This window comes from Argentina silus, assembly GCF_951799395.1.
Source record: "Argentina silus genome assembly, chromosome: 14".
In the NCBI taxonomy this organism is placed as follows: Eukaryota; Metazoa; Chordata; class Actinopteri; order Argentiniformes; family Argentinidae; genus Argentina; species Argentina silus.
In genome coordinates this window covers 15,672,964-15,686,982 of record NC_139668.1, presented here as the reverse complement: position 1 = coordinate 15,686,982, position 14,019 = coordinate 15,672,964, and the positions used below count along the sequence as shown (strand labels likewise).

Below are 14,019 nucleotides of genomic sequence, written 5' to 3'. Positions count from 1 at the left end.
ACACACACACACACACACACACACACACACACACACACACACACACACACACACACACACACACACACACACACACACACAGACTACGACTATGACAATATGACTATGACTAATGAAATGTTATACTGAACCCAAGGATGTTTAAACTAGAACAGATTAAACTAGACTGTGAATCTACATGTTTCTGCCTGAGCATGTCATAGTATACACTTTCTGGACAATGTGACCTTGTCAAACGAATAATGGAAGCCTCCATGACATGAGACAAGATGGCAGGTTGTTATATCTATGAATGATTAACTCCTTAACGTTGTCGTCCTAACCATTAACCCTTGTCTCAAGGTCCTGTCTTATGTCTTAACCTCCCCCTTTACGCCAGTTTATGCTCAAGAATGTCATGGCTGAACCAGTGACAGGCTGAATCAAGCACGTCCTAACAAAATGACTGGTATCTCTGTATCTGCATAGATTTTCTTTGGAGGTTTGGATATAAGGGATTTTGAATAATGACTATTTGCAATGTGAGTCTGCACTGTTACAGTGTTGGTTTTCCAACAAATCCTTGATCAGGGTAGAGAGCCTTTACATGATATCTGACTGAGGGAGAACAGAACAGAACAGAACACAGTTTTATTGTCCACCGTGAGATTAAAAATGCCTTTGGCTGGACCTCAAAAGTAACATAGAATAGTCTTACACTATAAACAGTTAGGATTACATACTTACTATGTATATTAAAAGTAGGCCTACACAATTACATAAGGACACAGATACATACATACTATTTCTGCAAAACTCCAATGAAATCACATTTAGTAATTTTTACCATGTTCTGTCCAAGTCAAATCAAATGACGTCTCTTCCTAATTAGCTGAACTTAATATGTTTACACAATATTTTGCTTCACAGTTTCTGGGTTTGGGGTTTCATCTTAGACCCCCGGTGCTTGAAAACTTTTGCAATGCAATTTGGAGTTAGAGACTTGACAGACAGATGGACAGATGGCAGGCACAATGTGTGTGTGTGTGTGTGTTTTTGTGTTTGTGTGTGCATGTTCAAAGAGTGAACTAAAAATATCTCACATTTTATTTACATGCTGTGAGCCCGATCCTATAAATGAGTTGCCATGGAAACTATCACGTCCCAGCCCCCACGGAGCGAGCAGGATGCTCTTCATCGGTATGCTGCCCCCTAGTGTGGAGTCAACACTTTGGAGTAGAGAGAAGTTGCCTCTCCACACCTATCTTTGCCCCTGCGTGGTCTATGCATCCTCAAAACACTGTCTATAAGACCCTACAATGCCCCACTCTCACCACACCCCTGCCCTGCCCTCCAGCTATTAACATCACACACAAACATTGGCTCCAGGCATAGGAGTGACTCTCATGTGTCCCGGGTGGTGGCACAGTTCTGTAGCTGAACTTCCAACAATCCAAACACACCACCACTTGGGCTCAATAGTGTGGCTATTGTTATGTGAAGTGGTGGATACTTGAATGATAAACTGTCAACAAGAGGTGTGTAGGACAGATGCAAATGAAGATGACAATGAATGAGGTTGGTCACCGTAAGGGGGTGTAAAATTGGGCAGAAAGGATGATAAAGAAGAAGACTTGAAGATTTGAAAAACAATTCTGAGATTTTTTTTAATCTGCACACAGCAGATATATTGTTTTATTCACCCACCACCACCTCTCTTCGGAGGGCAACTTCATTATTTATTTTACACTTTCAAACAAGATTTATGTTACGCACTTAGTTCTATTTGCAGAAATAAAAATAAAAAAGACATGTTCCATAACTGCACATGAACCAACGAAAAAGGAGTTGCCTGCTTTGTTATGCCGAAGATCCTACCGGGTCCTAGCCTACACTTATAGTATTCTATTTATTTATTTATTTATTTATTCTATTTGATTTGAGTTTATTCTCCTGGTGTTCAGGACTTATGGCACACGCCATCATTCATGGAAGCTTGAGGAAATTCTGCCTCTATATAATTCTTGCTGGCCCTAGGGATGAATAAACAAGCCCTGCTGCAAAAGGAAAAGCAGTATCATGAATTGTCTAGCCCAATATTCAGGTTAATGATTTATTCTGACTTTTTATTCTGTTTTTGTATTCGAGCCTATTAATATATGAAACAGCTTGTGTTTTACATTAGCTATCATACATACATACATACATTGTAATCAGACTTTTCTGGCTATGGTTTAAGAATGTGGTGACCACTTTCCTTTATTTGACCCCATACTTTCCATTATCTCAAGGGTCAGTCTATCAGAATGGTATTTCCCATTGACTACTAACGCCCCTAGTGATAATTAACTCCATCCCCTCTCAGCTATCTCCACAGTGTTTGCTTTCCCGTAACATAAACCCCATCCCAGACGTTGTTTTACACCCTCCTAGACAATGAGGATAGGAGAAGAGGGCTGGGGATCAAATGGATAGATGGGGACTGAAGGGGGAGGAGAGACAGGCAAGGGAGGGGGGTTGGGATGATAGTCACTCTGTCAACAGAAACTGGACTCTCCTAAGGCGTACACAAAATAAACAAGAGTGAAGGACAGTTTGAATGCAGTAGGGAGAAGCCTGCTGTTAAAAAGTGGAGAAAACTACATTCTGGATTCACCATTCATTGTCCAGTAACCCAATGAGTAAAACATGGTCACAGAAAGTTTTTCCATGTCCAAAAATGATTCTCTCCTTGGAATCCATAGGCTATTTATAGAAATTCCTTGGGTCATCAAATACCATAAGTTAAGACAGACTCTACAGAGCTGTTTTTTGCAAATTACTTTTTGTCTGCATATTAGATCAATACCCACTTTTCAGTAACACTTTACATTTAGGTGTCCTTTATAAAGGGTTTATAAATTAGTTATAACCTCTTCGCCCCCCACTACCCCTCTGTAGAGTTTGCAGACACCTCCACACTTGCCATTTACGCTAAAAACACTCAAGCTAAAACTGCTATTAATATCCAAAGCGTGGTTAAGATGATACAAGTAGGCAAGGAAAAAAGCAATAGGATGAGACTAACAAACTTTTAGTTGAAAAACAAACAAATCCAGCGAGCTAATCCACCAAACATGGACGTGGACATGGTGTGATGATAGGGAGGGTGTCACAACACTTCTATTAACTGTTTGTTAATGATTTATAAAGGATTTGTAAGTGAAATTATAAATAATGCATAAAGCCTTTAAAAAGGGCACTTTAAATGGATAGTTTCTTTTTTTTTTTTTTTTTTTTTTTTTTTACAAAATCACATATTTGATTCCTTACCCTAAAGGGAGTCTTTGGACAAGGATATAATTCAATCCACACTTTGGTTCTGTTTATCTGGACACTAACTAACTGACTAACTAACTGACACACTAACTAACTGACACACTAACTAACTGACTAACTAACTGGCACACTAACTGACACACTAACTGCTTAGTGTTAGCATTTTATTATGTGGCTTGTGTGGGATTCAGACCTACAACCTTAATATTTCTAGCACATTGCCCCAACCAACAGTACAAATACAATGGACAATATTGCTGTCGGTGCTCCTCAGGTTTTATAGGGAAGCAACACAGCCTACGTGCCTCATATCCCAGCACACACAACACCAACAGAAAAGCAATATAGCCTTAAGCATTTGTGATGAAGTGATGTTTATTCAAAATTACATTGTCACAATCAAGACATTCTCAATGATGGGGACAGATTGAAATGAAGTGTAACATGGTAATGTTGAGATCTGGTGATCACGTGGTTGTTGTTTTCCCTCAGTAGTACGTCTCCTGTTCTACCCAACCTGAAACAAGAGAACATTTGAGTTGTGAGTTGTGATTCATCCAGCAGCAAAGCTAAATAATGTCATTTGACATGTAATTTGATTCAGGAACACAATCCTACTTGTCTTGTAATTACTGTATACTGCCTAACAAAACTGATTTTCTGGGAATAAGCTATCCAGAGTTCACGGTAAGCCGTCAGTTAGCTGCGTATGGTATTATTTGTGACGGAGCTCAGTGTGTTGGGCTGTGTAAGACATCACACACCAGGGGTAACCAGTGATGCCCAGTGATCTGTGTAGAGGAACTCAGTCAACTGTGGCAACATCGACAGGCATATACCTGTCTTAATGTGTGTCATGATGCTCTTTTTTCTTTCATGACCTTGCTATACATTTTTATTTTATTGTTTGAATCATTGCTTTTTTCCCAGACGGTGTACGTCTGCTGTGGATTTGTTTTGACCCCCCCCCCGATTTGTTGTTGTGACCAGCGCTCCTGTGCCTGTCTGAAACGTCACGAGGTCTTACCTCCTGGGTAGCGTCGCAGCATGTATCTCCGACCCTCATCGTAGAGGAAGATGAGCAGGGAGTAGGGGAAGGCACAGAACCACCAGCAAGGTCTGAGGAGAGAGAGAGAGAGAGAGAGAGACAGAGAGAGAGAGAGAGAGACAGAGAGAGAGAGAAAGAGAGAGAGAGAGAGAAATGACGAGAAAAGGAAAAGAGAAGTGTAAAGAGAGGCAAAGAGAGAGGGCAAGAGAAGGTCAAATGGGGAGGGATATGTTAAACTGGTAGCTAATGCACTTAAAGGGCACATAAAGGTCGAATGCAGTTTTCTCTCTTGGTATTGCGTTAAACTCTATCAGGCTTTGTCAGGCTGCTGTAGTGAAACCTGACTACAGCTCAGAACACAGAAGTCTACTTCCTTTTCAACATCTATCTATCTATTTTAACTCTACATATTTTTACCATGACATTCCTTTTAATCTGTGAGTGATCTTTTCGGACATTTTTAGATTGTCTTATAAAACGCTGAATAAAAGTGTGATATTCAGTGTTTGTTGAACAAAACCTCCAAAGGCAACAAAGTGAGGGTGAGGTGAAATGAAAGGAACTGTTTCCAGAACGACCAAGGCTTTGGTTAAGTCCATGATAAGTAGATGTACAAAGAAAATTAAGCTAATCTAACTGAGGGGTTTTTACTCACTTGAGTGGGTACATTCTGAGTGCAACGTCCATTCCAGGGCAATAGGACAGGAAGACAGCCAGGGCTGTCTCCTCAAACAGGCCGAAGATCAGGATCTTGTTCCTGGGGTGGGAGGTGCAAACTAAATTATTTTCATCGATTGACACCAACAGAGGGATATTGATTCTGCGGTGTTTGAACAGGACTGTATGAACATTGCTTTATGGACCCAGAGCCCTCAAACCCCTGACCAAGACACCTAACACTCCTTGAGACCTAAGACCATATTTATTCAAGGCATATCTAATGTGTACTCACTTCATTCCCTGCTGAAGGATGGAATTTCTCCTGGTTTTACAGATGATCAGATCAGCCCACTGGACAACCACAATACTAGCAAAGAATGCTGTGTGGCAGGTATACTCTACAATCTTTCTGCGCTCATATGTCTGAGAGATAGATGGAGTGCAGAGAAGGAGATTTGGGGCAAAAAGGATAGAGAAGACAGACAGATTGAGAAAGTGCAATAGATTAGGGATTTACCACAACAGATGGCAATCATCACAAACACAAAGCCCACTGGCAGTTGGATACTGACCCACTGCTGGCCGTAGCTGTCCTCTAAGTCGTTCATAAATTTGTTGTCCCAGTTTACTCTCACGCCCAGCAGGTCCATGGGCAGGAAGCCATTCTCAGCCAGGATCACAAAGTAGGTGAAGAACCCGGCGGTGGCCTGCATCATGCCTGTGGAGAGCGGAGTGGACGGTTTCATCAGTGAGGAATAACTGTGTCTCTTAGACATTAAATAGGCTATGGAAGGGGACGGGTCATTCACTGCAATGTTTTACTGAAGTGTGAAGTCGATGCTTGTTTTTTTTTCTGATTGGCATTCGCAGTTTTAAAAGTCACCAGTGATGTAGCAGCCATGTAGGACTTTATTGAGACCTCCAGAGACTGAAGACTGAAACTACAGCTAAGAGACCATTGGCTGTCCTTACCGATTTGACCGTAGGCTATGCTGATAAGTCTCTCGTTCACCAGTTTGTCTGTTTTGGGGCATCTTGGCTGTCTCTTCATGATGTCACTCTCAGCTGCTTCGTAGGCCAGGGAGATAGCGGGAACCTTGAGGGTAGAGGTGGTTTCAAAGACTAGACTCACAACAAACAATAAACTAGGAATAAAAACCTTTTTATCAACAAATCCTCACCATGTCAGTTCCCAAGTCGATACAGAGGATGGTGACTGTTCCCAGGGGCAGCGGGATGTTGGCGATGATGAAAAGGAGGAAAGGTGAGATCTCTGGAATGTTACTGGTCAGGGTGTAGGCGATAGACTTCTTCAAGTTGTCAAAGATCAGACGGCCTGAGTGACAATGGAGGACAGGAGAAAGAGAAACAAAAGGTTAAGAGGATGTTGAGCTATGATATGAAATAAGCTGGCAAAATGCTGGTTATCACACAGCTTCTTTTACCCTCTTCAACACCAGTCACAATGGAAGCGAAGTTGTCATCCAGGAGGATCATATCAGCAGCCTGCTTGGAGACGTCAGATCCAGCGATACCCATAGCAACACCAATGTCAGCTTTCTTCAGAGCAGGAGAATCATTCACACCATCACCTGTCACAGCCACAATGGCACCCTGTGGATAAGGAGATATCAGCTCAAGAGATCAACTCAGAAAGCAAGATCGATCCATCCAGACTCATGGGCAAGAGTTGTTGGTTGAAAAGCAATACAACTTCATCCCCACCACATAATGCTGAGAGTTGGGTTTGGAGAAATGCTACCACTCTCACATTCATAACCAGAACTCTGGATACAAGGATTGACAGTCTGTGACATAAACACAGTGTGTCTGAAATATTCAATGTGTCCGGTATTGTATTTGGTTTTGAAATGTCACCTGACGCTGGCAGCCTTCCACAATGATTAGCTTCTGCTGCGGGGAAGTTCTGGCAAACACAATCTCAGTGTGATGCAGCAGGATATCATCCAGCTGCTCTGTAGTCAGTTCCTTCAGCTCTCCTCCGTGCACTACACAGGCCTTGGCATCCCTGGATGGGGAAACGATGGAAATGTACTGAACACGAAATATAACTAACTTGTGTTGGTTCTCTAAATACCCACGTTTGCTCACATCTGCTGCACAAAGACCTCAAAAAGAGCATTTTTTATGATACGTGACACATTTACAAAAAGAAAATCTCAATGAGACTAACCTGGATAAATAAAGGTTAAATAAATTGCATATCAGAATGAGGTAAATCATGTCAGTGTGGTACAGTATGTAAGTTAAGCTATGGTCTTTAGAACCTAAACAGTGTTTTAACATACTGTACCTTGGGTTGACCTCTGTCACTGGGATGTTCAGACGAGCGGCGATGTCCTCAACAGTCTCGTTGCCTTCAGAGATGATACCCACTCCCTTAGCGATGGCCTTAGCAGTGATTGGATGATCACCAGTCACCATGATAACCTGAGGAAGGGGTGATTGGTCGTTAGCCTAATAAAGACCAACATCACACCTTGAAACACAGTAGGATCATCTCTGAGAGAAACTTACTGAGGACATTATTTGTGCTTGTTTATGCTTATTAGTTAACATGTCAGATATGTGAGAGGTTTGTGAGGGAAAAATAACCTTGATTCCAGCACTCCTGCACTTGCCCACAGCATCAGGCACAGCGGCACGGGGAGGGTCAATCATGGACATGAGGCCAACGAAGCACAGGTTCTCAGTGGGGAAGTTTAAATCTTCAGTGTCGAACTGGAAGCCATCAGCAAACTGCTCATCAGGGAGGTTGAAATGGCAGAAACCTGAGTGTGACACACAGACACATGTCAAGCATGTGTTAGAATTCTGCATACTCAAGACATTTTTGTGACCAATATTCCCTAAATACTGCACACAGCATACCATACTGGTATGAAAGTCATACCCAGTACTCTCTCCCCCAGTCCTCCTAGCTCTACATAGGCGTTCTGGAAGGCATCTTTCATCTCGTCATCCAGGGGCTGCTCTTTGCCCTGGAGCAAAATGGTGGAGCAGCGGTCCAGGATCCTTTCAGGGGCTCCCTTCATCACCAGCAGGTGCTTGGACTCCCCGACCGTGGAGTTCTTATGGATGGAGAGCTGAGGGGCAAAAAGGCATGAGCGGCCATTTTAGATACAACATTCACTACATGTAAGGTTTGTTAGTTCCACTAATTTTGAATTTAGTGGCAGTTGAACATACCGCTGTTATTTTGAAGGCCATCACACCAACTCTAAGACCCCAATTTAACCCTTCGTTAGCCTACAGAGACGATAAAGAAATGAACTGGTTACCTGGTATTTGTTGGTGGAGTTGAAGGGGATCTCAGAGATCTTGCTGTACTGGTCTCTCATGCTTTTGACAGATCCGCAGCACAGCTCAATACACTTCAGCAGGGCAGACTCTGAGGCATCACCAGCCACATCTCTCTATGAAAGGGACACAAGGAAGAGGATGAATGGGCTTGGAATGGATCTGCCATGATTTAAATATATGCATCATTTTACCACTAGGTTTAGTGGATCAGACACATCAAAGCTCAAAGCCTCAATAGGGGATACGTTTATTGACACTGTATTATGTTATGCTGTAAAATGATTAAAAGTGTTTTATTGTGTTAAATCCTCAATGAGTGAAAGACAAAAATGAATAGCATCATTAAACAATATAATATCTGTGTGGAATGTGGGTGGAAATAGTAGCTCTCTGGGAACTTACCTTAAGGATAGGAACATTGCTCTGTTCTGCCAGGAAGACGGCACGGTTGCACAGGCCAGCGACTCTTGACAGGGCAGTCCAGGTGGCAGAGCTCCTGGTGAAGGAGGTCCCGCTCTGGTTCTCTGTGGTGTCGGCCTCATGGATCTGGTTGTCGAACCACATGTGGGCCACTGTCATCCTGTTCTGCGTCAGGGTGCCGGTCTTGTCAGAGCAGATGGTGGAGGTGGAGCCCAGGGTCTCCACAGCTTCAAGGTTCTTCACCAGGCAGTTCTTCTTGGCCATACGCTTGGCAGTCAGGGTCAGACACACCTTTGGTGGACAGCCCATACCCAAAAGTTAAAGGGTCACACATTTAAAGACTCACATTTCAATATAATAATTTTGTTTTTATGAATCGTGTACCTATACATGATAATATGCATTCCCAATTGCCTGTCGTAGTTGATGCTTTTAGCTATAATGGCAGGTGAATACGGAAGGCGGAATGCCATAAAAGGAGGTTCGTGGGGTGGTGGAGACATTAACAACTTGCCTTGCAACCCTCACAACACCGGTTTGAATTGCACTATGGACACAAATATTTGGTATTTATTGTTGCTAATGCTAATGTTTGCTAATGCCTTCCCCTGACGACTTCCCCTTACCTTAACAACTCAAAGTTAATGTCTAATACTGCCTAACCGTCGGGCAATTCAAAGTTAATAAAGATTAACTTACTGCGTAAGTCACAAAATTCACTTACCCTCATATACAGTAGCATATCTTCAGTTTTTGACATATCCTCCAAAAATCTCTCTAATGTGTCAACCAACCAGGACACACAATTGGGAATGGATACTATCATGTTTAGGTACTCGATTTAATTAGGACACTGTTGAAATTAGAACCTTTACTCACAGTGACAGTAGCCAAGAGGCCCTCTGGCACGTTAGCAACAATGATTCCAATGAGGAAGATGACAGCCTCCAGCCACCCATATCCCAGGATAAGGGAGAGGACGAAGAAGGACACACCGAGAAAAACGGCCACACCGGTGATGATTTGGATGAAGTGCTCAATTTCTTTGGCAATAGGAGTCTTCCCGCAATCCAGGCTTGAGGCCAAGGTGGCGATACGACCCATGACGGTGTGGTCACCAGTGTTGATGACGATGCCTCTAGCAGTGCCTTGAATGAAAAGAGAGACATGAGACATATGGCTCACAAAATGGCTGAATATGTTTGACGATGTCAGATAATCCACAACATTTTCATGAACGAAAGCTAAACCAAATATTTCCTTCCTCTGTTTTTCTATTATCTTGGGCAATGAGTTCTGCACCTTCAACACAGTTGGTAGAGAAGAATACAATGTTCCTGGTCTCCAGGGGGTTGTCATTGGAGAAGTCAGGAGTACGAGTTTGGGGCTCAGATTCACCAGTGAGGGAGGAGTTGTCCACCTGAGAAGAAAAGAGAGGTTTAATAAATCAGACAATGAACGGCACTGAAGTAGGTGGCACATGACGTATTTGGGTCAAGAGGACTTTGAAGTACCCACCTTGCAGCCATGGGCAGAAACAATACGAAGATCAGCTGGGATCCTGTCTCCTCCTTTCACCTCCACCAGATCTCCAACCACAACCTCCTCAGCATTGATGTTCTTCTTCTCACCGTCACGGACAACCAGGGCTTGCTGACAACAAGACAGACAGCAGGATTAGTGTCTGTAGACATAACAGTGTTGTCAAAGTCAAGTTATTCTTAGAAGTGTTTCAGAAACAGCAGTACCTGTGGGACCAGGTTCTTGAAGGAGTCCATGATCTTTGAGCTCTTAGCCTCTTGGTAGTAGGAGAAACAGCCAGTGATCATGACGACAGCAGAGAGTACAACACCCAGGTACAACTGCATGGGACAGAGAGGAAGAGGCAGATAGGTTATGACAAATCTCTGTGATTCTGTCAGATGAATCACATTTAACACTAGACCTGCCACTCAAATCATTACTGATCACCAATGACACTATATTAGAAATAGTGTTCTAAAATTGAAGCTTTGTTAAAAGTTACTCTGTCACAGTTCTTACGTTATCATTGGCTGGCTCATCTTCCGAGGCGGCCTGGATTCCGTAGGCCAGGAAACAGAGCATAGCTCCAGTCCACAGCAGCATGGAGAACCCACCGAAGAGCTGCCTGCAGAACTTCACCCACTCTGGCGTGGTGGGAGGAGGAGTCAGGGCATTGGGACCATCACGGATAAGGATCTCCTTTGCCCGAGCCGAAGACAGACCCTTGATGTGGGAAAGAGGTGGAGAGAGAGGGAGGTGGAGCAATGGAGAGAGTAAGGTGGGAGAGAGAGAGAGAGAGAGAGAGAGAGAGAGAGAGAGAGAGAGAGAGAGAGAGAGAGAGAGAGAGAGAGAGAGAGAGAGAGAGAGAGAGAGAGAGAGAGAGAGAGATTTTGCTTATGGATATAAAACTACCTCACGTCCTCTGAAAGTAGAAAAACTTGTAAGGCAAGCTTCCCTCCACCCCCAACCCCCTCCTCCTGACTATATAATGCTTTCAATGTTCCTGTGTGAATATGGCCCTTGTAGTGGAAATTCTGCTTAGTCCTCAGATCAAATATCAGCATATCATTATCTTTGCTCCATCACACCAAAATAGTGTTTCATTGTTATCCTTTCCACACATAGCATTAAAAGTTACAGATATTGTATGCCAGTTACTCAACTGCTTGTTAGATGCATGGTTAATGTGCATTTGAGTGCCATTAATTGTCATTTAAACAGTTATTAGTCAATGGAGTTGTACTGTATGACCTTGTGCAGTAACCTGTATGACCTCAATGGCTTTTGTGGGACTGACACCAACGATCCACTGAGCAACTGAATGGTTCACGTGCAGAATGCCTAGCAGCTCTGTGGGAGACACGACATTACATTCACTCACTTACCCTGCTTAAATCTGTGCCGTATTTCCTGTGAAGTTCATCCAAGGTCAATTTATGATCATCCTACAGCACAGACAGAGAGCCAGAGAGAGAGAGCGAGAGAGAGAGAGAGAGAGAGAGAGAGAGAGAGAGAGAGAGAAGCAAAACAAATCCTTGTCATTGGAAAAGCGTATCTTACCCCAGTAAAACTATCATCTGATAGTTCTCTTGTCTTTTCCCTGTGGGACGCTTGTGCAGAACACGTAGGATGGTACAATGCATTCCTGAAATGACTGTACATTTAGAAATAAATCTTAAAAGGTCGTGCTGTCTAGATTTCAGGTAAATCATGACGTAGGTTTATTTCAGTGGAATCGTAGTGGTTCCTAGACTGGTGGTGTAAATCTAACAGGCCTTAAGGCTGTTAATTAACAGCACCCAATATGTAAAATAACTTTCGAAGTAGAAGGTCAATTATGACATGAGAATGTGAAATGAATTCCACATGCAAAATGACAAACCAAAGAGCCAGATACAGTTCATGTATGATATGTTGTATGCTGTGCTTATTCTGGTCCATATAAATGGTAGCATTTTGAACTTTTCTCACTTGCTGAAAATGTCTATGCACATGTCATTGATGCTGTCATTTAATTTATTTTAGCCTTCCCAGAGTTGACAAAAATAACCTGTTTAGCCGTCTCAAGCATGTGTAAACTAAATATTGATCAGAGAGCATTTTACCTGTCAACGAAATTACATAGAAATAATGAATGAATGAATGAATTAAACTTTTTCAGTTATGGTTTTACTCACCAGGTCGACTTCCTTCTTTAGCTCTTCCATATCCTTCTGCTGCTTTGCCTTCTTTCCCTTCTTTCCCTTCTTTCCCCCATCCTCTGAGGTCGCCGCCAGTTTGTAATCATCTTTCCCCTTCTGTATGAAAGGGCACGCAAGAGATGAGAGAATATTCAGTAGACTATGTGCCTCTTTAAGGGCCTATTTCCTATTTAGGGCACACATGAAGACAATGAGTTTGCAATATATTTCTATGCACTCAACTAAAAGCAAGACACAACTTTTGAGAGAGAAGCAAAACAGTAAAACCACCATCAACCAAGAAATGCCCCAAAAGCAAAATCGAGCTAAATCTCGATATTCAAAATGCCAAACCAAACTTACTCCAAGCCCCATTGTTGCTTTTTAAAAGTTTTTCCTCCTTATCCCTAGAACTCCACCTGCACCCCTTCTTCTCCTATCCCGCTGTCTGCAGATGCCCCACAGCTCTCTGGATGGTTAACTCAGTTTTGCATAGCTTTATACCAGTCCGGTGTACCTGCCCAAGGGGGAGGAGCTCTGAGGGAAATTAGAAAGGTGAGTGGAGGGGGGAGCAAAGGGGGGGCGGGGGGAAGGGCCTGTGGCATTTAATTTATTTATATATTCAACCTTCATCTGTTCAGGTAGGTCATTGTGACGTGTCCCCTAAGAGAAAGACTCCATGTCTAAAGTTTACAGTAGAAACAGTGGAGTGGGGTGGAAAAAGTCTATGAACAATGAATGAAGTGAGAGAATGCGTGATAACCTGATCTCATATAAGAATAGTGGATGATCTTGTCTTTACAATACACATCTACATTGACATTACAGTGATTTCTTTTATTTTATTTCTGCTTGCAGCACTATTGTGACGTTTTGCTTCTTCATTTCGTTTCACCCTTCAGACAAGAGGAGCCAGTGTATACGTCTAACATGCTGGCCTAGACATCTGTCAGTTCGGACAGTTGTAACAGACACTCCTGATATTGGTAGGACAGGTTAGCTCATCATCGGACAGCTGTAACAGACACTCCTGATATTGGTAGGACAGGTTAGCTCATCATCCGTACATGAGGAACTTCACTCTCGTTATCCTCTTCTGTGTCATCTGGGTGGAACTGCGTACCCTTGACATACAGCCAGAGAGGTTGTCCTTTGGACGTCAGGGCGGGAGACTGTTGGGATGTCTGTTTAGTAAACATTTGGTTGTTTGTGGTTGTCAGTCTGCAGCAAGAGGCAGGCGATAAGACACGGTGGTGGGAGAGGTGGAGAGAGGGAGGAAGGTGGAGGGAGAGGTGGAGAGAGGGAGGAAGGTGGAGGGAGAGGTGGAGAGAGGGAGAAAGGTGGAGGGAGAGGTGGAGAGAGGGAGGAAGGTGGAGGGAGAGGTGGAGAGAGGGAGATGGTGGAGGGAGAGGTGGAGAGAGGGAGGAAGGTGGAGGGAGAGGTGGAGAGAGGGAGGAAGGTGGAGGGAGAGGTGGAGAGAGGGAGATGGTGGAGGGAGAGGTGGAGAGAGGGAGGAAGGTGGAGAGAGGGAGGAAGGTGGAGGGAGAGTTAGAGAGAGAGAGGAAG

The 14,019-nt window shown here is 43.3% G+C and overlaps 1 protein-coding gene across 1 annotated transcript; it reads right to left on the bottom strand.

Moving 5' to 3' along the window:
- Window positions 1–3,654: 3,654 nt before the first annotated feature.
- On the bottom strand, window positions 3,655–12,926 carry LOC310814881 (sodium/potassium-transporting ATPase subunit alpha-1). Its single transcript, XM_083684431.1, has 22 exons — window positions 12,817–12,926; window positions 12,451–12,570; window positions 11,659–11,718; window positions 10,793–10,996; window positions 10,498–10,611; window positions 10,268–10,402; window positions 10,052–10,169; window positions 9,629–9,897; window positions 8,732–9,040; window positions 8,308–8,442; window positions 7,920–8,112; window positions 7,622–7,797; window positions 7,320–7,456; window positions 6,884–7,034; window positions 6,451–6,619; window positions 6,187–6,341; window positions 5,978–6,101; window positions 5,578–5,723; window positions 5,298–5,428; window positions 5,001–5,102; window positions 4,325–4,416; window positions 3,655–3,814 (listed from the first exon to the last, which is right to left on the bottom strand). The coding sequence occupies exons 1-22, from the start codon at window positions 12,826–12,828 to the stop codon at window positions 3,786–3,788; spliced, it is 3,081 nt and encodes a 1,026-aa protein (XP_083540557.1). The 5' UTR covers window positions 12,829–12,926; the 3' UTR covers window positions 3,655–3,785.
- Between the last annotated feature and the right edge of the window lie 1,093 nt (window positions 12,927–14,019).

Coding starts and splice junctions, on each gene's coding strand:
- LOC310814881 (XM_083684431.1), bottom strand. Junction 10,612..10,792: donor ATGAGCCAGCCAATGATAAC/GTAAGAACTGTG, acceptor TGTCCCATGCAG/TTGTACCTGGGTGTTGTACT. Junction 7,798..7,919: donor ACTGGGGGAGAGAGTACTGG/GTATGACTTTCA, acceptor TGTCACACTCAG/GTTTCTGCCATTTCAACCTC.